The 26,018-nt window shown below is 40.8% G+C and overlaps 1 protein-coding gene across 1 annotated transcript in view; it reads right to left on the reverse strand.

The window, feature by feature from the left end:
• Positions 1-26,018, reverse strand: part of LOC109966582 (uncharacterized) — a 29,791-nt gene that overhangs the window by 265 nt on the left and 3,508 nt on the right. The window contains exons 5-16 of the mRNA XM_020611518.1: positions 23,026-23,139; positions 22,823-22,939; positions 21,332-21,492; positions 21,069-21,215; positions 18,671-18,773; positions 14,942-15,067; positions 14,315-14,497; positions 13,371-13,621; positions 9,942-10,796; positions 6,400-6,496; positions 6,109-6,216; positions 6-986 (exon numbers count right to left, since the gene is read on the reverse strand). Of these exons, the coding sequence (XP_020467174.1) occupies positions 6-986; positions 6,109-6,216; positions 6,400-6,496; positions 9,942-10,796; positions 13,371-13,621; positions 14,315-14,497; positions 14,942-15,067; positions 18,671-18,773; positions 21,069-21,215; positions 21,332-21,492; positions 22,823-22,939; positions 23,026-23,139 (3,243 nt within the window). The remainder of the gene's footprint in view (positions 1-5; positions 987-6,108; positions 6,217-6,399; positions 6,497-9,941; positions 10,797-13,370; positions 13,622-14,314; positions 14,498-14,941; positions 15,068-18,670; positions 18,774-21,068; positions 21,216-21,331; positions 21,493-22,822; positions 22,940-23,025; positions 23,140-26,018) is intronic.

Raw genomic sequence — 26,018 nt, forward strand, 5'->3', positions numbered from 1 at the left:
CTGACTGGAGTCACGTTTTCTATCAGTGCATCAAGTGGTTCATCTTGTAGAGCAAGTTGTACAAAACCAGGATCCTCAGCAGTTGAAAATAGAGCTGGATTCAACTGCTCTGGTGAATGAGTTTTGGGTTCTCTGAGGCTGCAGTTCACAGGAAGTGAAGCTTTTCTTGGCTTAGGCACAGGAGGAAGGAGTGATCCATCATGCAGCCTCATCTCAGGGGTTAAAGAAATTTCTGGTTTGGGCTCTTTCAAATCATAGGTACTGTTTAACATATGTTCACTATGTAAAGTTGGATCAGCCTTAAAGCAAGTAAGATCTTGACACTGAGGCACATCATCAGGTGGTGAAGCTTCTTCAGTAACATCAGAACCCAATTCTGCTTGAATATTTTCAACCTTACATGTATCCTCATTCTGGTCCTGATATGTTCTCTGTGGCGTCTTACATCTACCTGATAAAAGCTCATCACAAAGTGGCCGGTCCTCCTTATCAGTTCTAGCCTTCTCCATTATAGAACACGTTACAACCTTTTTAGCTCGGTCCTTGTGCTTCTTCGCTACAACCTCTTTGTCCAAACTCTTCTCAAGCTTCTGCACCTCCCCTTTCTCCTTTTCCAGTTGTAATGCAAAAACCTCCATTTCTTTGCTCACACTCAGCCCATTTGTATCTGAAGGCTTTTTCCCCAAGAGTTTATTGTTCGGGTTTTCACAGTGCCAGAGCTCACAGATCTTTAAATTTTCCTCAATGAATAGTTTGTCCAGAACATGGACTTCCCTTAGCTCTGTCAACAAGTCTAGCCTGCTGTGAAATGTTACTGCATCTGCTTCTGTTGCATCTCCTGTGCAGTATGCATCATCTTCAGGGGCCTTCGTTTCACTTGAAGATCCAGTTGATCTGAGGTCACTGAGGTCATTAGATTTTGCAGGGTCAAAGTAGTCCTCCTTCAGGCCAATAACACCAGCTTTGGACAACTTACTAGAGGACATCTTTAAAATGAGCATAAGCACACAGAAAATAATGAAGTAACACTGAGTTTACACTGTTTGTATTAACAACAATTCAATAAAGGCAGACATTTGTAAAAACGTGTGAAAAGCCAACAGTCTTTCAGGCTGCCCATTTCTCAATGAAAATTTCAAAAATCATTTGGGGGGGTGGGGGTTCTCCTATTGTTGCCAAACTGTACACCAGCTTAGCCACCTCAAAGTCAATTTACTCATAATAACGGAGGACCATCAAAACCTTTGTTTAAATATTTATCTAGTGTCCAGTTGTTTGGCTACCCTATCATTAACCAAAATAATAAAGGACTAAACGTATAGTTGTTATGAGAGCCGATTGTGTGGACTGATTAAAACATGTGAGATAGCCGACATGACCAGTGTGGGCCATTGTGGTTATTGTTAGATGCAGAGAGTTCATCACTTACACCAGTACTTTAGTTTCTGGGAAATGAATTACAACTCATACATAGAAATTTTAAAAAATCATCCTCAAGATTTGGAAAAGGAAACCGATGCAATTAATAAAATCCAAGTGCCACTAGAGAAATGCATTTCCTGTTGAAAATGCGTGTGGATGCTGACATGCTGAAGGATCGCCCTGAAAATGCCTGAAATCAATTGCTGAAACAGCTGAAGGATGAATAAGATGCAATAAATACAAGCAGAGGAATGTCCTTGAAGAGCTGAACATTTTGATACCTGAATGGCTTTTCTAGCTGAAAGTATGCTGAACTTATTAAGATGTGAATATTTTCCCGACAAAGTAGGTAAAACAACTAAGTGAGTGAGTGAGAGTAGTCTTATGCCCTGAGGACTACTACAGTGTGGCTATTGAAATGAAACATCGTAAAGAACGCCCTGAAAATGCCTGAAATCAATTGCTGAAACAACTGAATGATGAGAAATGGTGGAAGTTCTTTGTTGAAATAGCTGAAGGATGACATGAACAGAACATCTGACTGTGACCGTGGTTCAACATAACACAGAAGGACTGCCATCTCGTGTCAGTGACATGAAGAGTCATCATGAATTGTGTCTGGCTGATGTTTTGTGTCTCACAGAAACAAAGCTATAAGGCTGCAGCTGGACGGTTAAAAATTGATAAAACGCAACCAACACCTGTCCTATTCAAATTTTCCACAAATAGCCAATAGAGGCCATATTAATGTCATGATTCTGTCTCTTCTGCTTCCTGTAACATGCTTTTATTCTGACACACTTCCTGTTAAGGTGTCTGCTATGATTCAACTTTCACCTCCTCTAACACTCTGAGGATTAACGCTATCAAGACAGTATGCTGCTACAGACCGAAACCTGCAACACAATCAAAATTTGACCTATCTGGACCGCACAGAGAAATGTTATACTTCCTGCAGATCCAACTCACTTTTCTAAACAAAACACGAGATAACTTTTATTAACTTTTACCTCACCTTACTTCTGGCTCGGCGATACCGACTACCTCACATGTGTCTCATGACAGAGACACATGTTTCTTCAGAACAGAACATAATGTATTGTTATTATAGAGTTATTGTTTTAATTGGCTGAAAAAAACTTTTGAAAAAATTTCTAGGTCGAAGACGTTTCACCTCTCATCCAAGAGGCTTCATCAGTTCTGACTGACTGGTGTTGAGCCGGAGATATTTATCCCCCTCGGTGGCGTTTCAGTCCTTTGAAGGCCAACAATGTCCCTTAATGACTGAGTCGTTGTAGCCCAGTATCGGTGAGAGTCGTTACCTGTCTTTGAATCCTCCCCCTGTCGACCGACGCCTATTGTCCTGGTGGGCATGTTTGGGCACGGCCCTCCTGTGTTGGGTCATGATTTTGTGAAGCGGCTGCTTAGTTTCACCCATATACAAGTCATTACACTCCTGACTACACTTAATTGCATACACCACAACACTCTGTTTATGTCTGGGTGTTTTGTCCTTCGGGGGGACCAGTCAGGGTGTTCCCTGGTTTAAAGTTAACTGGGATATTGTGGTTGCGAAATATCCTTTTTAACTTCTCTGATAAACCATAAGGGATGACAGTGTTATCCCCCCTCTTGTTTCTGGTTTCTCCCTGTTGGTGTTGGGCCTCTTTCTTGCTTTGGTGAAGGCCCACTTAGGGTATCCACAAGCCTTAAAGGGAGTTCTGGATGTGTAATTTCTCCTTCTTGGCTGAAACACCACCGAGGGGGATAAATATCTCCGGCTCAACACCAGTCAGTCAGAACTGATGAAGCCTCTTGGATGAGAGGTGAAATGTCTTCGACCAAGAAATATAGTCCAGTTGCTTTTTTTTCTACGCTTTTTTCAGCTTACTATGACCTGGATGACTGAGAATCTGCACAGACATATTGTTTTAGCTAAAAGTTCCATTACCCTGTACTTTATTTGTTAAATTTTATTATTTAGTTTATACTGTATTCATTTATCTATTCGGATTCAACACTGTTGTTCTGTTGTTTGTGGTACAGCTAGAGTGGTATTTACATTAACTGTTTACATCAGGTCCTCAGTCATCCCTCCATTTCATAGTAAAACTTTCCAGAATGTGTTGTTGTGAAGTTGTTCTGGACTAAAAATGGTTTCCTGCCCTCCAGCAGTGCTTAAAGTATATAATAACTGTTCAAGTTTCAAACATATTGTGTCATAGACTGTGTTATAAACTGGAGTCTGTTTTCTCTTGTTAGGATCTCCACATCATCATGTGCAGATCCGTTCTACAGCAGGGGTTTTTAACTAAAATTTAAAGAGGTCCAGTTAGAGAAAAATTCTTGAAGCAAAAGGTTCAAAAGATCATAATGTCTAACTATTTAGTGTGATATATATTTAAGTAGCCTAGTAGTTGTGTCAACATCTGCATGTAATCAATACCTGACTGTTAAATCAAATGAATTAAATACAATTCAAAAACCTTTTGACAATATTTATTGTCACGCAAGATAGAACTGAACATATGTGTATGACTGCCGATATGTATAATGTTCTCTCATTTGCTAAATAAAAGTAGTATTTCACTTTTCTTTGTGGCAGATGATGCTTGACATGGGTACTTGCTTTATTTTATCACAAAGTTCTTGTTTTTGTTTTCCCTCAAGTAGTGTTTCACCTACTGCACTCATGCATTCTTTGACAACCCCTCCATCAGTAAATGGCTTTTTGTGTTAAGCCAAAATCCAAGCAACAATGAGGGAACACTCAAGCACGTTGTTGGGCTCAGGATCCTGGCGGACTGGTCATATTGGTCTTTGAGACTATTTTCTGTGATCTCACTTCAGATTTGAGTGGGTACGTTTGTTCAAGACCTTTATGTTTTGTCTCATAATGGTGTTTCACATTGGCACTTTTAATAAGTGCCACGGTTTCTGAACACATGAGACACACTGGTTTAGTGCTCCCAGTGGTAAGTATGAACAGAAATGAGTCTGTCCATTCTGGATTAAATGTTCTATTTTCATTGTCCACTTTTATTTTTCTGGAGAGTGCTATTTGTTCCTTATTTTTCTCTCCCTTTCTCCGTCTCACACATCTTTTCTTCAACTTTCTCCGGCACAGTCGTCTGTATCTCTCCCTTTGTTTTCTCTACATGTATCGCTATCTTTTTTTCTTTCTACTGTCTTTTCATGTGTAACTAGCCTATAATTCTCTCATCTCTCTGCACTATAGTCAGCATTTTTGTAAGTTATGCGTATAAATATCACTGCATTTCATTGTGTTGTTTCATCCCTTGTAATAACCTTATGCTGCTTTTATTTGTTCCAAGTATTTTTTTTTTTTTGTATATGTGAAATACTTGGGTCAATAAAAAGTAGTTTTTAAAGTGCTGGACAAATAAATTTGATTTGATTCGCCTTATAAATAGAAATCGAAATACAATGAGTTTTTGTTTTGCAAGTGTATTGCTATCACTATATCTTTTACTGTGTGACTGTGAGCAGGTGAGGACATGTATAATGCATCACCTATCAAATGTATAGACACTCAGTAAACACAGATATCGATTGAATGTAACAGAGAGAGAGAGAGAGAGAGAGATCACGGCTGTCTTTTTGAATGCAAGTTTAAGGAAGTGAGGCGGCACTCTCTCTGGAATGTGCAACTTCACGCAAATACCGTTCATCCTATTGCAATAACAATGGCATAATCAGATTCCTGACCATTTTCATGTATTATATGTGTGTGAAAGCTTAAGGATGGCAGAATAAAAGCAGAAACCCAGCAGGAAGTTGATCAAAAACACACAGACATGGAGCCAGAGCGGGAGTCACATGACTCAGAGGGTGCCTATTGAAGTGAATGGAGCAATTCATTGTGAATGGAGAAGTACACAAAGTATAAATGGCGAGTATGCAAAAACCGTAAAAGATATCAAGAAGCTTTCTGCACTATAAGTAGCTGAATTTCTCATGAGTTGAAATGGCATTTCTAGCCCAAGGTATGCTGGAGATATTATTGTTCAAAGAGGACCAGGGTTTCAAAACTTTCCCATTCATTTCAATGGGAACTTTTTTTTTTTTTTTTTTTTTAAAGCTGAATTTATTAAAAAAGTATAAATGTTACAAACAAGAAAAATACAAGTAAGCATGTCCTTAGAAAGCTGAACATTTTGATACCTGAATGGCTGTTGGATGTAGCTGAAAGTATGCTGAAGAAATCAGGTGCTGAAAAACGGAATAATAAAGAACCAGAACCAAAACCAGAATAATAAAGAAAAGGATAACATACTGTGGATGCTGCTGCATCAGCATCCACACAATAATAAAGACCAGGATAACAACAGTGTGGCTGCTTACTCAGCATCCACACAAAAACGGATGGAAGAACCCAGAATAATAAATAAATTCCAGGATTACATAGTGTGGATGCATTACTGCATCGACACAATAATAAATAATTGGATAACAATAGTGTGGCTACTGACTCAGCCTCCACACAATAGTAATAATAAATAATTGGATAACAGTGTGGATGTTTTTTAGCCTCCACACAATAAAGAACAGGGAAACATTGTACAGATGCTTGTCAGCCTCCACACAATAACAAACCCAGGATCATTGAGGAGCAGCTTCCCAACATCATAATTTACACTGCTGATTTGCTCTGCACTTACGTACCACACAAAGGTGGTCCTCACTGTCGCACAGTGGCCAAGGATTGTGCTCGTCCTCCGACCTCAGCAGGGCCTCCAGCACAGCCTCCTGAGCCAGAATATTTTCTTCCTCCTGTAGAGCAAGACATTTATTCAAGCACTGATCAGATCAAGTTAGAAATTAAAACCCATCATTTTGGTTGCTGTGATGCAAGCTGGGCACCTGGTGTTATTGACATGTTAGAGTCTTGAACATTAATTGCAACTCTTCAGAGCTGTAATCATTCACCCCTTACTCAAATGGTGGATCTCTTACCTCCAATATTTCATTAGTCCTGTCCAGGATCTTCTTCACATCTGTCAAACCCTCCTGCTCCTTCATATCCCAGTCCTTAAGGGAAATATCAATCACACTGGTGGGGGAGAGGGGGCGGGGGGTGCAAGAAAAACAGCATTTGGTGATTTCTCTTATTAGTCCATGCATTCTCCCAAATCATACATTTTCAAAATTCTAAAAGCCATTAATATGACATTCACAGAAAATGACTCCTTGTAACCTCTAACTATTCCTGAATACAGTTAGTTTTACTGAAAATAACAGCCCAGTATGCAGCTTTTACATACAGAAAACATTCTTTTCGTTTCTATTTTTCCATAGTAGTAGCTCCTGTAGTTTGGTGGATGACAGTGACTGCAGAGATCCAGTACATTTAACATCTTACCACCTTCAGCAGCTTAATAAATGCCATGTTTCAAATGACTAAGCCACCACACGAAACTGCATTAAAAAGTGCTAAAGCAGGGGTGCCCACACTTTTTCGCCTTGCAAGCTACTTTTCAAATTACCAAGTCAAAATGATCGACCTACGCGCGGGCACAAAAATTATATGTATGAATGAGTGTCGTAGTTTTATGAACAGTCTGAAAGTGCCGCTCCACATTTCCCTTCTTCGGAATAGTGGTGGTAGATTAGTACATCAAGCAAACGCATTTCAAATATAACAAAGCGAAAAAAAAGTCCTCCTCCCATTCCGCATGGAATGTTTTCAGTTTCTTACTTGATTCAGCTCCCCCACTCATTTTATACCCTTTAAAACGTGTTTGCCCCCTTACTGATTTCTTATCTTTTTGCATGTTTGTCATACTGTAATGTTTCAGATCATCAAACAAATTTAAATATTAGTCAACGATAACACAAGTAAACACATCATGCAGTTTTTAAATGAAGGTTTTTATTATTAAGGGAAAACAAAATCCAAAACTACAAAGCCCTGTGTGAATAAGTGTTTGCCCCCTAAACCTAATAACTGGTTGGGCCACCCTTAGCAGCAACAACTGCAATCAAGCGTTTTCGATAACTTGCCATGAGTCTTTTACAGCGCTGTGGAGGAATTTTGGCCCACTCATCTTTGCAGAATTGTTGTAAGTCAGCCACATTGGAGGGTTTTCGGGCATGAACTGCCTTTTTAAGGTCATGCCACAGCATCTCAATTGGATTCAGGTCAGGACTTTGACTAGGCCACTCCAAAGTCTTCATTTTGTTTTTCTTCAGCCATTCAGAAGTGGACTTGCTGGTGTGCTTTGGATCATTGTCCTGCTGCAGAACCCAAGTTCGCTTCAGCTTGAGGTCACAAACGGATGGCCGGACATTCTCCTTCAGGATATTTTGGTACACAGCAGAATTCATGGTTCCACTTATCACAGCATGTCTTCCAGGGCCTGAAGCAGCAAAACAGCCCCAGACCATCCCACTACCACCACCATATTTTACTGTTGGTATGATGTTCTTTTTCTGAAATGCGGTGTTACTTTTACGCCACACATAATGGGACACACACCTTCCAAAAAGTTCAACTTTTGTCTCGTCTGTCCACAGAGTATTATCCCAAAAGTCTTGGGGATCATCAAGATGTTTTCTGGCAAAACTGAGACGAGCCTTTATGTTCTTTTGGCTCAGCAGTGGTTTTCGTCTTTGAACTCTGCCATGCAAACCATTTTTGCCCAGTCTCTTTCTTATGGTGGAGTCATGAACACTCAGCTTAACTGAGGCAAGTGAGGCCTGCAGTTCTTTGGATGTTGTTGTGGGGTCTTTTGTGACCTCTTGGATGAGTTGTCGCTGCGCTCTTGGGGTAATTTTGGTCGGCTGGCCACTCCTGGGAAGGTTCTCCACTGTTCCATGTTTTCGCCATTTGTGGATAATGGCTCTCACTGTGGTTCGCTGCAGTCCCAAAGCTTTAGAAATGGCTTTATAACCTTTTCCAAACTGATAGAGCTCAATTATTCTCTTTCTCATTTGGTTTTGAATTTCTTTGGATCTCGGCATGATGTCTAGCTTTTGAGGATCTTTTGGTCTACTTCACTTTGTCAGGCAGGTCCTATTTAAGTGATTTCTTGATTGCGAACAGGTGTGGCAGTAATCAGGCCTGGGTGTGGCTAGAGAAATTGAACTCAGGTGCAATAAACCAGAGTTAAGTTATGTTTTGACAGGGGGGCGAACATTTCTTCACACAGGGCTATGTAGTTTTGGATTTTGTTTTGCCTTAATAATAAAAACCTTCATTTAAAAACTGCATGATGTGTTTACTTGTGTTATCTTTGACTAATATTTAAATTTGTTTGATGATCTGAAACATTACAGTGTGACAAACATGCAAAAAGATAAGAAATCAGTAAGGGGGCAAATACTTTTTCACACCACTGTATATGAATGATTGTTACTTTCTGCTTTTCCTGTTAGGGGTCGCCACACTGACCATTCGCATGTTAACATTTGGAATGTGTTTTACAGATACATCTAATTTATTTTTAAATAGCACATGATCTACCAACACTACTTTTGCGATTGACGTATTGGGCACCCCTGTGCTAGAGCAACAGAGGTGTCTGAATGGTGATAAGCTCTTAAGCAGTCTTATTTGATCTTGTGTGACCAGTAATGTATAGTGACTAATGCTAGCCAATGTTGTTCCGCATGTGTTTGTTTGTTAGCAGGATTATGGACAAACGACTAAATGGATCATCAACATACTTGGTACAGAGATTGGTGGGGACCAGACAGATGCAGCAGCCATTTAAAGTCAACATTGAAAACCCTATTTGACACGTATTCTACCATAACTTTGCCTATAATGGTGATAGAACCCTGGGATGTTCAGGTAGGATGCACAGTACAACTGCCTATCATACCCTAAAGATGCTCCAGATCAAGGATTTTAGGACATTTTGTGTTGTTCTGGATCTCATTTTTCTACAAGTGACCCATTTCTGTGAGCAAATGTTATGCCTTGGTGGAGGTACATGTGCTCTGAGTGCTCTTGTTGGTTGAAGGTGAGCCAAACTATGCAGGGGTTTATGTGAAGTCAGATTTCACAACCTAATTAGAATGATTAAAAGATGTAATATGTACCACCCTAACAGATGCAACACAGTGAGCAAGAGTGTGACAAAAACAGTCTGTACACTCCCAAACAAACCTGAGGTTTAATCAGCCAAAGTAAGTGAACTCACCTGCTTGGATGCACCAAACAGTAGCTGTAAAGGGCCTTTATGATTATTTACCAATCTAGCGAGAGCTCATAAATCCTACTGGCAACATCTGTCAGCTGACCAAAAAAAGTGAAGCCTGCTTTTGTCAAGCTCCATTATTTAAAAAAAAGTTTCAATTAACATGCATTTTATTAAATCTAATCACTATTATCATTACAAACATGTGTTGTACTAAAAATGTAAATCTTGGTAGGTGTAGCAACAATAATTAAAGTAAATTCATTCGACCACAATAGCTGCTATTCAGCAAAATTGACCCGTGTTCTCATTACATTATATCTGATGAGATTTGAGGTCAGACAGAAACATTACCCATCCAAAGGATTCCGATTCTGATCATGGAGGTCATATGAATCCCAGAGAAGAGTATGATTCCCTTCTGTGGTGTAGGTGGACTTCTCTGTTACATCTGTAATGGCGCTGGAGAGCATGTCACCAATGGAACTTTGTTCAGGATCCTCCAGATTGCTTTGTGAATGTAGTATCCCATCCCTGCTCTGTATACTGCTCAGCAACTCAGTCTGTGTAGGCTGATCTTGAGATCTGTCAGAGCGATTGGCATTAGTGTGGGGGTCTGACAGACCATACAGATCAACATCTCTCTGCTGTGGTGTTGGATTTTGAGTGATGGTGACAGTATATGAGTGCTCCAGATTGTCTATCGGCAAGCTAAGCCAAGGGTTACTGGGTAGTGCAGCCGAGCGATTTACTTGGATCTCAAAGTTGAGAAAATCCATGGTTTCTTTGGGGATGATCTGGAAGTTAGCCCTGGATGAGTTTTCCACAGAACCAAAGTCAAATGCCAGTCTGTCATCCTCAAAACCTGAAACACACTCTTTGGGGATTTGAGGTGTGGCAGGTCTCCCAGAGTCTCTGGTTCTGTCTGGTTTACCCAAGACCTCTACTCCTTCCCTCCCTACCCCGGCCTTCAGCTGGCTAATCATTGTTCCATCAAATCCCGATTCCTTAGCGGTTTCACATCTAGTGAGGCCAAACTCTGAAGGGCCGTCTTTAACATCTTTGGTTGTTATATTTGTAGCGCTGTCACCAGATGGCAGATTCACATGGCTGCTCCGCAATAACTCAAACTGCCACTGTAAGGCCAGCTGTACGTGACTGACAGCCACAGGTCCTGAAGAAATTAGAAGCTTCCTCAGGATCATGCACCTGATAGAGAAAAAAAAAAAAAGACTGAAATTGGCCTTGTAGCAGAATAAAAACCTAAAATCTTGGTGTGTGTATAGGAAAGCATCCATTAGTCATACTACAAACAGTCCATCTGTTTCTACAAAGACAAACTATTCCATGTCCACAACTGCTACACATGTACTAAACATGTTAGAAGTGGGCAATCTGGAGAAATTGTGTATTGCTGTACACACACAATTTAGTCATGCAACATAATTGTATACACATATGCAATACAGTTTTTGGACAGTAAATAAAGTAGCCATTTCCAGAACTTTAAACCAGATTAGCCATTAAGTGCTCACAACCTTGCATGTCAACAGATCTCCGCAACAGCTGGACAAACTGTTGATAAACGCCATATAGATAGGAGAAAGAGCAAAAAAAAGGGACCTTGAGACAAATTGGTTTTGTTAATTGGACAGTTTATAGGTAAAAATAACTAGATGGAGTGTCCGATTTTGGAGATAAACATATTCCAATCCCTTTGCTTGTTGGGCACTTTGAATTGTATATTTCATTTTTAATTGATAAAATTACTGTCATGGCCCATCAATCTACACTCTTAAACCAAAATGACCAAGTAAAAAGTTTTTAATCCTAAACTCCATTTTTATACCTTCAAATCACAAAAACACAATAACTCAATGCACTTTACATAGCAAGGTCTAGACCTTACTATGTTATAAATAAAAGCCCAACAATCCCCCTTAAGCATGAAGCAAAAAAATTAATTTCTTTAGGTGAAAGAGATTTAGCAGAAAGAATAGTGGTTCCTAATCTTTTGACTTATAAGCACTTAAAATTAAGCAGCACATTCTTTTCCTTTCATAGTGGTAAGGCCACTGCGGCCCGGGTTCAAGTCAGGATTGCATCAGGAAGGGCATCTGGCGTAAAACACATGCCAAAAACAAAACCATAGTCATATAAAATATTCGATTCTTTATAATTTAATAACTATTTGAATATTATTACACATCTCTGCTGAAAAGCCAGGGCCAGATTTACTCAGTGATCCCTGTAATATGCACTTTAATTTTAAATTGTCTCCATCAAATCCCAGATGCTGGGCATACAGTTGAAATCAGACGTTTACATACACTTGGGCTGAAAACAAACCTTTTTTTTTTTTTTTTTTTTTAAAACAGCACTACAGCTGTTATGTTAAACTGTCATTTTGACAAGTTGGTTAGGACAAGTACTTTTTGCATGGCAAGTAATTTTCCAACAGGTCTTTACAAATGGATTATTTCACTTAATTCATTATATCACACTTCCAGTGGGTCAGAAGTTTACATACTCAATTGACTGTGCCTTTAAACATCTTGAAAAATTCCAGAAAATGTTGTCATGGCTTTAGATGCTTCTGATTGGCTAAATGACATCATCTGAGTCATAGGAGATGCAGCTTTGGATGTATTTTAAGTACCTCTTCCTTTGACATAATGGGAAAATCAAACAAAATCAGCCAAAACGTGGGAAAGAAAGAAAAAAAAAAAAAAGGGGACCCCCGAAAGTCTGGTTCATCCTTGGGGGGAGCAATTTACGAACAGCTGAAGGTTCCATGTTCATTTGTACAAACAATACCACGCTAGTATAAACACCATGGGACAACGCAGCCATCATAATGCCCAGGAAGAAGACAGGTTTCGTCTCCTAGAGATGAACGTACTTTGGTCTGAACAGTACAAATCAATCCCAGAGCAACAGCAAAGGGCCTTGTGATGACACTGGAGGAAACAGGTACCAAAGCATCTATATCCATAGTAAAATGAGTCTTATATTGACTGAAAGGCTGCTCAGCAAGGAAGAAGCTACTGCTCCAAGACTGCTATTAAAAAAAGAGGCCAACTACAGTTTGCAGCTGTACATGGGGAGAAAGATCGGGCTTTGTGGAGAAATGCCCTCTAGTCTGATGAAACAAAAACTGAAAATGTTTGGCCATAATGACCACTGTTATGTCTGGAGGAAAAAGAAAGAGGCTTGCAAGTCAAAGAAAACCATCCCAACTGTGAAGCATAAGGTGGCAGGATCATGTTGTGGGGGTGCTTTACTGCAGGAGGGACTTCACAGTACAGTTGGCATCATAAGGAAGGAAGATTAGGTCCACATACTGAAGCAACAGCTCAAGACATCAGCCAGGAAGTGAAAGCCTACTGTGAAACCTCACTCAGTTACACCTGTTCTATCTGGAGGAATGAACTAAAACTCTAGCCAACTTATTGGAAGAAGCTTGTGGAAAGCATCCAGAAACATTAGACCCAAGTTAAACAATGTACCAAATACTAACCAAGTGTCTGTAAACTTCTCACCCACTAAAATAAATCTTTTTCTCTACTATTATGACATTTCACATTCTTATAGTAATCCTAACTACCCTAAGACAGGGACTGTTTAGAGGATTAAATACCAGGAGTTGTGAAAAACTGAGTTTAAATGTATTTGGCTAAGATGTATGTAAACCTCTGACTTCAACTATATTGGTAAGAAACTACTAATAGGAACACTAATACAAAGAAACTATAGATTTCTCTTTATCATTTCTTATCTTACTGCTGAGACATCTTCTTGCCCTTCTGCTGAATCTCCTTATCTGGGATGGCAATAGACAGATGAGCCAGATACAGCAGTTCTTCCATACTGGGAGGGGGATTCTTCTTCAAGAAAGTAGACAGTCTGTGCCTCCATGCAGGGATCGATTCCCAGTTCCTCCTCTGCTGCTGTGGGAGAGCACGATCTGTAACACCTGACAGCAGCTCCTGGAGGAAGTTCTCACAGAGGACAAGACTATACCAGTGGTTTGCCTGTAAGAAGAGTAGACAGGTTCAGGATATACGTACAGAACAGTATATTGGGTCACAAATTCAAACGCCATTTCTGCTGTTCTTTTTATTTGAAAAAGTTTTTTTTTTTTTTTTTTTTTTTTTTTTTTTTTTTTTTTTTTTTTTTGGCTTTCATTTCACAGTAAGTCGCAGCGAGGCAAACAGGACAAAGACAGTGAAGTAGGTGGGGGTGGGGAGCTTTGACTTTTACTCGCCAACCATCATTGCAGGTGTTTTCATTGCTTAGACACCTCGCCATATACTATATGTGGCCGGCAAGGGTTGAACCTGAAACTAAGAATTTTGGATGCCTTGTACACTTTGAACTGATTTTAGTGCTTTCACTCAAACTGACACCAACTCTGTTCAATGCTTATACTTCAAATGCTTTAGGTACTTTAACTCAGAAGATGGCAATTAAAACATCTTACATGCAAACAATATTTTAAAAAGGTTGAAATATAGTGTTCACATCTGAAATGGCCAGTGTAAATGAGCACATTTGATTTTTTTTAATAGCTTGAAACACAATTCTCAAATATTCAGTTTCTAAGATAGAATTTAAAATGCCATCTTGTGCTTTGAGAACTGACCTAAAAATGATTAACAGTTTATTGAAATTCACATTACTAGGCACTGCAGTGGATTGGGGATCTCTAGACTACAGCAGAGAACCTTGTTGTAGCAGTGATGGTAGTTGGAAACTGCTCTGAGGGTTTGAACAATGATGTGCACAGTAGACTGGAGTTTCTCCTTCAGCCTTTCCAGATCCAGAACCCAGTGTTCCCCACTCTGATCGTCAAACGGCAGGATCTCTGCTAAAGTGTGGATCAAATCTTCAGCACAGCGAACAAGTGCCTAATAAGTGGAAAGTGAGAGGGGCCATTTTATGGTTATTTACATACAAATGAAGTGAACAATACCACTTAAATTAAAATCACAGCACATATGTGGGGCGGCTGTGGCTCAGGAGGGAGCGGGTCATTTCTTAACCAGAGGATTAGCAGTTGGATTCCAGTCAACATGTCGAAGTGCCTTTGAGCAAGACACCGAGCCCCCAGTTGCTCCTGGTGATAACACCGGTGTATGAATGTGTGAGCGTTTGGGAGTGCGAATGGGTGAATGGCCAAGTAGTGTGAAAGCACTTAGTGTGCTGTAAAGCGTAAAAAGGCGCTATACATGTATAAGACCATTTACCATATGACAATGATAACCACCGACTACATTTAAGACATAAAAAAAAATAAAGAAACCAGGCTACATGTCACACAAAGTAAAGAAACAGAACAGCTAAATGAATACCATAGCAGGAGTGTGAATGGATGCTTCAAACTGGGAGACCAAATTCACCCCCTCTGCAGCATCCTTGGCAATCTCTACTTTGTAAGGCTGAAGCTTCTCTTGAAGTGTTTCAATTTGCTCTGTGATCTATAAACACAAGTAAATACATACTGTTCATAAAAGGTAGATTGGCATTTTAATAATTCTTACTTATCTTGCCATAAGGCCATCAGCAAACTTTTAAGAGGAGGACTGCAGTGTTAAAGTCAGTGAAGATTTTATGAAAAGCACGAGAATCACAGTGGCAACATTAGAATACCTTAATGCTGTTAAATGTACCTTTTTCAAATATGCCACTAGCCAAAAACTTTCTCTCTTGCTAAACCAAAGCAAGGTTTAAAATGACCAGTTTAAGCCATATGAAATCTAAGGGTGAAGAGAATTTGTACATCTTTTAAGGGGAAAAACTAAAAGGTTTCACAAGTAAAGGATGATGATCCCAGACTATACTACTGTTCAATTTTAATTTTGAAGTGCTAGGCAAAATCCCTTGAATGCTAGTGAAGTCTCAATTTTCTCAAGTATTTCCAAGAACAAAAACGCACATTCAAGCCTCAGCAGTCCAAGTCATGCCACAGTTTAATGAAACTGATAGTTATGGGTGCTGTAATTGAACCTTTACTTATAAAACCTACTCTTGACCTAGGTGTTCTGGCTAATTATAGAACAATATCCAGTCTCCCTAACAATCTCCTCCTAACCTCAGACAAAAGACTGACTAAACTTGTCCTCTTAGATCTCAGTGCTGCTTTTGACACCAATGATCACAGCATCTTATTACAGGGAACTGAAACATGTTACTGGGATTAAAAGGACCTGCACTAAGTTAGAGCTTAATGGAGTTACAGTGCCTTGCAAAAGTATTCGGCCCCCTTGAACTTTGCGACCTTTTGCCACATTTCAGGCTTCAAACATAAAGATATAAAACTGTAAATTTTTGTGAAGAATCAACAACAAGTGGGACACAATCATGAAGTGGAACGAAATTTATTGGATATTTCAAACTTTTTTAACAAATAAAAAACTGAAAAATTGGGCGTGCAAAATTATTCAGCCCCTTCACTTTCAGTGCAGCAAACTCTCTCCAGAAGTTCAGTGAGGATCTCTGAATGATCCAATGTTGACCTAAATGACTAATGATGATAAATAGAATCCACCTGTGTGGAATCAAGTCTCCGTATAAATGCACCTGCACTGTGACAGTCTCACAGGTCCGTTTAAAGCGCAGAGAGCATCATGAAGAACAAGGAACACACCAGGCAGCTCCGAGATACTGTTGTGGAGAAGTTTAAAGCCAGATTTGGATACAAAAAGATTTCCCAAGCTTTAAACATCCCAAGGAGCACTGTGCAAGCGATAATATTGAAATGGAAGGAGTATCAGACCACTGCAAATCTACCAAGACCTGGCCGTCCCTCTAAACTTTCAGCTCATACAAGGAGAAGACTGATCAGAGATGCAGCCAAGAGGCCCATGATCACTCTGGATGAACTGCAGAGATCTACAGCGGAGGTGGGAGACTCTGTCCATAGGACAACAATCAGTCGTATACTGCACAAATCTGGCCTTTATGGAAGAGTGGCAAGAAGAAAGCCATTTCTTAAAGATATCCATAAAAAGTGTCGTTTAAAGTTTGCCACAAGCCACCTGGGAGACACACCAAACATGTGGAAGAAGGTGCTCTGGTCAGATGAAACCAAAATCAAACTTTTTGGCAACAATGCAAAACGTTATGTTTGGCGTAAAAGCAACACAGCTCATCACCCTGAACACACCATCCCCACTGTCAAACATGGTGGTGGCAGCATCATGGTTTGGGCCTGCTTTTCTTCAGCAGGGACAGGGAAGATGGTTAAAATTGATGGGAAGATGGATGGAGCCAAATACAGGACCATTCTGGAAGGAAACCTGATGGAGTCTGCAAAAGACCTGAGACTGGGACGGAGATTTGTCTTCCAACAAGACAATGATCCAAAACATAAAGCAAAATCTACAATGGAATGGTTCACAAATAAACATATCCAGGTGTTAGAATGGCCAAGTCAAAGTCCAGACCTGAATCCAATCAAGAATCTGTGGAAAGAACTGAAAACTGCTGTTCACAAACGCTCTCCATCCAACCTCACTGAGCTCAAGCTGTTTTGCAAGGAGGAATGGGCAAAAATTTCAGTCTCTCGATGTGCAAAACTGATAGACATACCCCAAGCGACTTACAGCTGTAATCGCAGCAAAAGGTGGCGCTACAAAGTATTAACTTAAGGGGGCTGAATAATTTTGCACGCCCAATTTTTCAGTTTTTTATTTGTTAAAAAAGTTTGAAATATCCAATAAATTTCATTCCACTTCATGATTGTGTCCCACTTGTTGTTGATTCTTCACAAAAAAATACAGTTTTATATCTTTATGTTTGAAGCCTGAAATGTGGCAAAAGGTCGCAAAATTCAAGGGGGCCGAATACTTTCGCAAGGCACTGTATATTACCAAAATAATCACATGACATTCTGGTAGATACCGTCACAGTCCCACAAGAGTGATGAGATTTTTCTATTGCAAAATTACAATCATTACATCCCTAATACTAAATATTGTACTGTGACCAATCCATGCATTTGTGACAAGATAGTTATCGGCCAGAATAAAGCCAATCCATATAGAACTAAAGTCTCGTATTTGAGCAAACTCAGCCCTGTTTTTGAGAGTCGCATGTCACATAACCAATAAGCTGCTATATTAATCAGTACAACTCCCTACACTGCCTGTGTGTGGGCTGGCATATCACTCCTACTTTAGTTGTGACCTAAAGCCTATGCTTTAAAGTCTATTTCCCCCCTCAGAGCTATGCATGTAAAATATTCCACAGAATCCACAAAAATAATACAACTCTTTAATATCAGGATGTCCCAATAGTTCCCTAAAAGGCCTCCAGTTAATCCAAAATGCTGCAGCCAGAGTACTGACAGAAACTAGCAAGAGAGATCATACTTCTCCTATATTAGCTTCTCTCCACTGGCTCCCTATAAAATCCAGAATCGATTTTAAAATCATACAAAGCCCTTAATGACAAGGCTTCAATGTATAGAGACCTCATAGAGCCTTATCCTAACAGAGCACTTCGCTCTCAGAGTGCAGGTCTACTAATGGTTCCCAAAATCCACAGAAGCAGAATGGGAGGCAGAGCCTTTAGCTGTCAAGCTCCTCTCCTATGGAACCAGCTCCTAGTCTCAGTTCGGGAGGCGGACACCCTCTCTACCTTTAAGATTAGACTTAAGACGTTCCTTTTTGATAAAGCTTATAGTTAGGGCTGGATCAGGTGACCCCAAGTCTTCTTCTAGTTATGTTGCTATAGACCTAGACTGCTGAGGGTCTTCCCATGATGCTCTGAGTTTTTCTCCTCACTGTCCATGCTAAAAAAAAAAAAAAAAAATCACAAATCTACAATCTCATAATGGTAATGTGATTAGTCCATTTTCCTTTCAAGCAGCAAAGACACCACCAAAATCTATGCTGAAAGCAGCCTGTGACCATCATTTTTAGGTGGTCTTGTTTAGTTTACTCAGAGGTTTGACTAACATCTTCCACACTAGTGTAGATTAACCATATTGAAAAGGCAAATGCACCACAGTTTGTCTATAAAGTAAACCAAACAAGGTAGGTAACACACCAAACTGAAAATGCTGTCAGCTGACTCACCAACAGTGCATCCTCTTGTAGCTGGAACACTTGCAGCTGCAAATTAGCTTTAGAAAAGGCCTGTTGCAACAGCATCTCCACCTTTTCCACAGCTGCAGTGATCCTGTAAAATGTAAAAGCTTTAATTAGCATCATCAGTTCATATTCGTTAAAACATACTATACATGCAGTATATGACAATACTGTTGCCCATCAGTTATGCAGGCACTGAGATTTACTTGTCTATGTTAGAAAGTGACTATGGTCCCTGTGAATCACACTGTCAAATCTTAAAGCAAGTAAATACCTGGATGTAATCAAATTTCCTTCAGTTTACTTTATTCAGAGGTCAACAGGACATGTAACTGCTCAAACTGATTGTAAATTTTAAGAACACCCTCTGTTTGACCATGAGGCAAATTTCATCAAATTGCCTGCTGTGCTTAGACATATCATACATTGTTGCATTTGAACAGGTCATCACAGTTCAAATTCTTTTTTCTTTTTTTTTTTTTTAAACCACGTTCGAAAAAGTGACTACTGATTCTAGAGTTGTAAAGAAAACAATGGGTAATGAAACCCCTTCATTCTATGTCTGTTCTCCCAGCATAATTAAAAATGCAACTAAGGAGCAACGATAAGGGGGTGTGGCCTCATTCCTACATAACACACAACTTTGAGGGCCAGAGGTGGGGGGAAGAGACACCCCCAAAAAAAAAAAAAAAAAAAAAAAAAAAAAAAAAAAAAAAAAAAACCCCGAGCCACAAGCGAATTAAGCGTCTTCTTAGGACCCCCTGTGGCCACCACAGGGCCGCCAAGAGCACTTGAAATGTCCTACAAGAGAACTTGTTTATGCATTGCAGGGCACGGCTCAATTCCCTGACAAAGTTCAAATGAACAGCCAACAAACCCGCTGCCAATGTAATTGTAGGGCCATATTTGTGACCTACTATTAGCCTGCAGAAAAATGTCATCACTGCTTTGATCATGGTTGAAAGCACAACTTCTTCCAGCTCACATGAATGTCCATCATAAGTGTCGGACAAGGAAACTAAATCTATTTCTCATTACTTCACTCTCAAAAGGCTTATTACTACTCCACCAGTCTAAATATTCACTATATGACATGCAAGGTGCACTTTTAATAAACAGAATGTGAATGTGTGTCACGCCGTGTTGAATTTTGGGTAAATGTGCCATTTTGGGAGGATCACGCCCATCATCAATAGCAGCAGACTGAAAACTTTTCTTTTTTCTGTATATCTGAATGCTGTGCAGTGACAGAGGAGAACTGGTCCAAAGTTCACTTTAGTGATGAAAGCAAGTTTAAATTTATTTGGGTCTGATGGGAAACATTACGTTCGTCATGAAACTGGGGAAAGACTGAACCCAAAGTGAGTAAAGACAGTGAAAGGTGGAGAAGGAAGTGTCATGGTTTGGGAAATGTTTTCTGCAGCAGGCGTTCAGCCTCTTGTACAGTTACATGACAGAGTGAATGCAAATATTTATCAGAACCTTCCTTCGACAACAAGCAGTTCCTCCCCTGCATTCATCACCCAATCACCCAGCAATTTTCATGCAGGACTATGCTCCCTTTTACAAAGTCAAACAGGTAAAGCAGTTCCTCACAACTGAAAACATTGAAATAATGAAGTAGCCAGCCCAGAGTCCTGAACTAAACCCAATAGAAAACCTCTGGAAAATCTCTGGCAACAAAGTCATGGCCAAGAAACCTACTAATATCACCAAACTGTGGAAGAGACTGGAAGAAGAGTGGACCAAAATCACACCAGAGCAGTGTGAGACTAGTGATGTACTGTGGCCGCAGATGTGCTGTACACTTCCTACTAACTGACTGTTAACCTTCAGAAAATATTGTGATCTTTGTCTGTGCAACAGTAATTGCTGTTCTCTAATTTTGATCGTGTTTTGGGCAAAATAAAGTTTTTTGTTTTTTTTTAAAGTGCATGGTTATTTTGTAAAACACTGTTCTAGTAGCATGGTATAGCCACAGCAAGAATTCCTTCAAATGTTGAGCAATGAAGAGTACATTATTTCTAGAAAAAAGAAAAAAAAAAAAAAAGTGTTCATAAACTATTCTCTAATTTTGATCTCCAGTGTATATATTGTTTAGTATTTTTCTATCTTAACGCATACATATTGTATGCCTCTCTTCATCAGGTTCACATATCAACAAGGAGAAATGCATCCACCAATACCATCAGGTACAGGCCAGATTGGCAACAGGAAATGCTTTTGGGATCATGGCTTCAAGATCCTGCATCTTCAACGGGATGCTGCCATACCAGGATGTAGTTGATCAGTTGCATGGCATGCATTGGAAGTGTCACCACAGTGGATTAAGGTCTGGCCTGAGAGCAATACTGGGTTCTGTGACCGACTTAGCTAAGACCAATACCTGCTGTGGTTCTGAAGCATGTCAAAGGCAGTGTGGGTGAAGAGGGCAGTCCCAGCCATTGCCTGGTAGCATGGCTCCATCTCAGGATGACGCAGTTTCTGGACCATGCTCTCACAATGTCTCAATAGCTCATCCAATCCCAGCTCTCTGCACACCAGAACATAAAAATACAGATACAGGTTACTTTACAGATGGGGTAGTTATCAGTCAGACCATTTAGCAAACCAAAATCGGTCTAGAAAGAGATCAGATGTGACCCTGACCTCCTAAGCTGCTGGAACTTGGCCTTGTTGGTGGAGGAGAAGTGATGGAGTTCAATGAAAGTGGCGGGAAGGGGCAGCCTGGACAGAGCTTGCAAGGCAGAGATAAATGAGGGCAGTTGCTGGACCACGGACAGGAACTCAAGGACAAAAGCATCAATCTCCTGCAGGGAGCAGCACAGAGCCAGTCATTTAATTTGCTACCATCATAAGACCAGCTTTTGCAACTTTTCACTGTCAAGTTTACACACACACACACACACACACACACACACACACACACACACACACTTCATTCCAGTGATGATTCAAGTTCATTATGGACTGAAAACTGCTCTGATTTATTAACAGAAGATGCTGTAAGTTCAGGAGTTAGAGTGGGTCATCTCCTAACCGGAGGATTAGCGGTTTGATTCCCAGCTTGTCCAGTCCATTTTGAAGCATCCTTGAACAAGACACTGAATGCCCAAGTTGCTCCTGGTGATGACACCGGTGCATGAATGCGTGAGCAGAATGCGTGAATGGCCAAATAGCGTGAAAGTGCTTTGAGTGTGCTGCAATGCATAAAAAAAAACGCTATACAAGTATATGACCCTTTGCCATCTTATAGCTTGGGATTTGTAAACTGTCCATGTAAAATTTGAGCTGTTTTGACTGGGGCCTAATAATGCTACCCCTGTAGTGATTTAACACAAGCCTGTTAGCTAATCATAGAATCTGGTCAGCCATCACCAGTACAGTAGCAAATCTAGTATTACGCCCTACATTAAGGGAACACAACTTAAAAATCACTGTTTTTAAACAGATTTTTAAGGTAAACAGTGACTGTTAAGTAGCGTAGCCAGCTAACAAGGGTCAAAATTGTGGAAGCAAAGGCTAAACATTTTACTATAACCTAAATATTGTACTGTCACCTTAAGAGTTTTAATCAGCCAGCAGCCCAAACCTGTAGAAAGTTTAACATTTTTATGTTACTGAACTTACTCCACAACAAAATTATCCATCCATTATCTATACCGCTTATTCCTGAATAGGGGCTGGGGCGTTTCCAAGCTGACACTGGGCAGGAAGTAGGTACATCCTGGACAGGTCACCAGTCTAAACACAGGCATGGCACATAGACAAACAACCACACACACACACACACACACACACACACACACACACACACACACACACACACACACACACACACACTCCTATGGGCAATTTAGAGTCACTAATCAACGTAAGCTGCATGTCTTTGGACTGTGTGAGGAAGCTGGAGAGAACCCACGCAGGTACAGAGAGAACAAACTCCACACAGAAAGGCACTGGGCTTGAACCAGGAACGTTCTTGCTGTGAGGAAACCGCTAACCACTATGCTGCCCACAATAAAATTATGAGATACCATATCTCTTACACACAGCTATGTCTCTGTTAAGACAATGGTTTTCTTGGAGGTAGGAAAAAGCAAAACTATTGACAGATTATATTATCCAAATACAAGTTACCTTAATGAAGGCTACCCAGCTCTGGTGAGAGTAAATAAAGTAGCCACCCAGAGATGTTGTTAGTTGGCTTTTGTCAATGTAGTTGGAAAGCTCTGGGATTCCTTTCAGAAAAACTCTCTGCAAAAGATGAAATCAGAGTTACTCACTGAAGTCAAATTCAAAACAGATTCAGCGTACAGTAGGTTATGTGCTGTTTCAGTCACCTTGAATGAGGCAGCGTGAGACTTTGATGGAGCCAGGATTTTCAGCAACAACTTGAAAACATCCTTTTTTAAGGGCTTAGTTATATATACAGTGTGGATTGTCCGCTTGTGCAGCTAGAAAACAAAGGTAAACAGAAACATTCAGACCAACCGATATATTAATACTAAATCAAATGATTTGGGCTGCTCACACTGATGCAGTAGCCATACCCAAACTTTTATGGTCTTGTATTGTTCAAGCACCAAAAAACACAATGCAACCAATAGTATGTTGTTGGTGTTTGACCCTCCCAGCCTGATAAAACATAAATATGTGCAATGCACACTGGCTGAGATCCATGACTGCAAGTGCTCATATTAGCTACAGGTAGGTTATAGTTAATCTTAGCTGTAACCAACATCAGCAGTGCACCGCTGCTTATCAGAGACTTTCTGTGGGATCTTCCGGGACTGTCTCCCACACAGTACTGGTGGGTGACACTGTGTGGAATGGGGCTAATGAACTCTAGGCCTGCCTGGAGTGGAAAAATACCAGTAGAGTGAAAGAGATGGTCTGAAAGCTACTGGTTGAGTCAGAGAAGCTGTACGACACTGAAGTTACCGTGTGATTCGACAGTTAAGGGAGACATTACAGTGCAGAGTGACATTTTCTCAATTTTTCCCACTTCTAAATGCTGTGAAAGGGTTTTAGACATTCTAGAAAAACCCTCAACAGACAGTGACACCCACTTTCAAATTTGTGAAAACTTTCTCTTGAATGAGACCCAGATGTCTGAGGTCATGATGATCTTGACCTCTGAGCACCAAACCAAATCTAGTCAGTTCATCCTTCAATCCAAGAGGACATTTGTACCAAACTTGAAGAAATTCAGAAAGCATTTCCGAGATATTGCACTCACAAGAACGGAAAACATAATGCCTCCAGCCATGGCTATCGCTGGTGCGGAGGCATAAAAAGAAAACATTTCCAACATACCATGTGCAGTTATCGGGGATAAGAATACATTAAATAATTTTTCATCTCCAAAACCTAGTGCTCTCATTTTCTCAGAGAAGAGAAAATTTTTGGTTGATTTTGACAGAGCAACTTTCACTGGCGTGAATAAATGCCATCTTGGAGTCTAGCGTCCAGTTGTCTTAACATGGCGTGGCTATTACATACATCAGGGGTGCCCAATAGGTCGATCGCAAAAGTAGCGTTGGTAGATCATGTGCCATTCAAAAACAATAAATAAATAAAAATTTGTTAGCCTATCATCCATCCTCCCTATAGTAACACCACTGACTTCGGTACAGAGGGTCAGGGGTTCGAACTCCGGTCAGGGCACGGTCAAAATCCTGCCTGGGTCCTTAGGCAAGGCCCTTAATGCCACCTGCCTACCTCATCCGTAATGAGAGTTGGAGAAATAGGAGTCACACCGGCTCGGATGTTGCCCGGGTCAACAAGGTCCTCGTCAGGTGTTGGGGAACCAGGGCAACCTGATGAGAAGTGGGCTACTGGAACAAGACATTCATGGACAAGAGAGGAGAACAGGGAACTATTGGAATGCTACTATACAAGTAACCCCAGCAAGAGGGGTTACTTACAGAGCATGTGGGACCTGTGGATACTTCAAAACAACATCTACACCTACATCGAAACAACTAGTAGCTCAGTGCTCCAACATCCGCAAGAAGCACCTGCAATCACAACTACAGATTGAGGAGCTATAACACGAATGCTCCAGCAAGGGGGAGCCAGGACGACAGATCGGGGGGATGATATCATCACCCCCACAATTAGAGATTGGGTACCAAGCCCCAATAAAATGCCCAGATGAGCTTGATTCAAGAGCTGTTAACCTGAGATTGAAGATCATGAGCAAGATGGATCCCTGGAACTCCAGTGGCCGGTTACCAAGACTAAGTGAAGTGTCTTCTGAAAGTCTACTACAGGATGTGAATGCAGCACTAAAAACAATCCCTGCTATGACCATCACTGAGACCAACAAGCTCATATACACCACAGCAACCGTCATCCTTGAGATGCTTGGCTATAAGTTCAACTAAGGCCATAAGGAGCAGTATCCTCCATGGAGAAGGAGGTTGGAGACCAAGATCAAGGCAGCACGGAGAGAAGTTAGCCAGCTATCGGAATTGCAGAAAGGCATGATGAAGAAAGGGGTACCTAAGAAGTACAACTCACTGTCCATACCTGAGGCCTTGGAGACTGCTAAGCAAAGGCTCACAGCCCTGGCCACACGGCTGAAGAGGTACACCAGAGAAGTTGAAGCCAGGAGAATAAACCAAATGTTCTCCACTGAGCCATCCATTTTTTGTACTCTCAGTGGCAGGCTAATAACATGAGAGCAGACCCACCAAGGCTGGAAACTGAACAGTTCTGGAAGAGCATATGGGAGAAGGAGGCATCATATAACAATGCCCAATGGCTCTTAAGCTGAGAGCAGACCACAGCAACCTCCCTGCACAAAACCCAGTAATCATCACAATGGCAGACATTCAAGAGAGGGTCTCAAGTATGAAGAGCTGGACAGCACCAGGCCCTGGCATGATCCACACCTACTGGTTAAAGAAGCTAACTTCACTCCATGAGCACCTGGCGGGACAAATGAACCAGCTACTAATGGATGGAACCCACCCTGAGTGGTTAACTGAAGGCCGGACAGTCCTGATCCTGAAGGACCCTCAGAAAAGAGCAGTACCATCCCACTACCACCCAATAACCTGCCTCTGCACAACATGGAAGGTCCTGTCAGGCATCATAGCAGCTAAGATGAGCAGGCACATGGCTAAATACATTAGCAGCGCCCAGAAAGGAAATGGTAGTAACACCAGAGGAGCAAAGCACCAGCTACTGGTTGATAAAGTAGTCACTCGAGACTGCAAGACTAGGCATACCAACCTGTGCACTGCCTGGATTGACTACAAGAAAGCCTATGACTCAATGCCTCACACATGGATCCTGGAATGCTTGGAACTGTACAACATCGACA

Source organism: Monopterus albus, unplaced genomic scaffold, assembly GCF_001952655.1.
Source record: "Monopterus albus unplaced genomic scaffold, M_albus_1.0 scaffold114.1, whole genome shotgun sequence".
NCBI classification, from domain to species: Eukaryota; Metazoa; Chordata; class Actinopteri; order Synbranchiformes; family Synbranchidae; genus Monopterus; species Monopterus albus.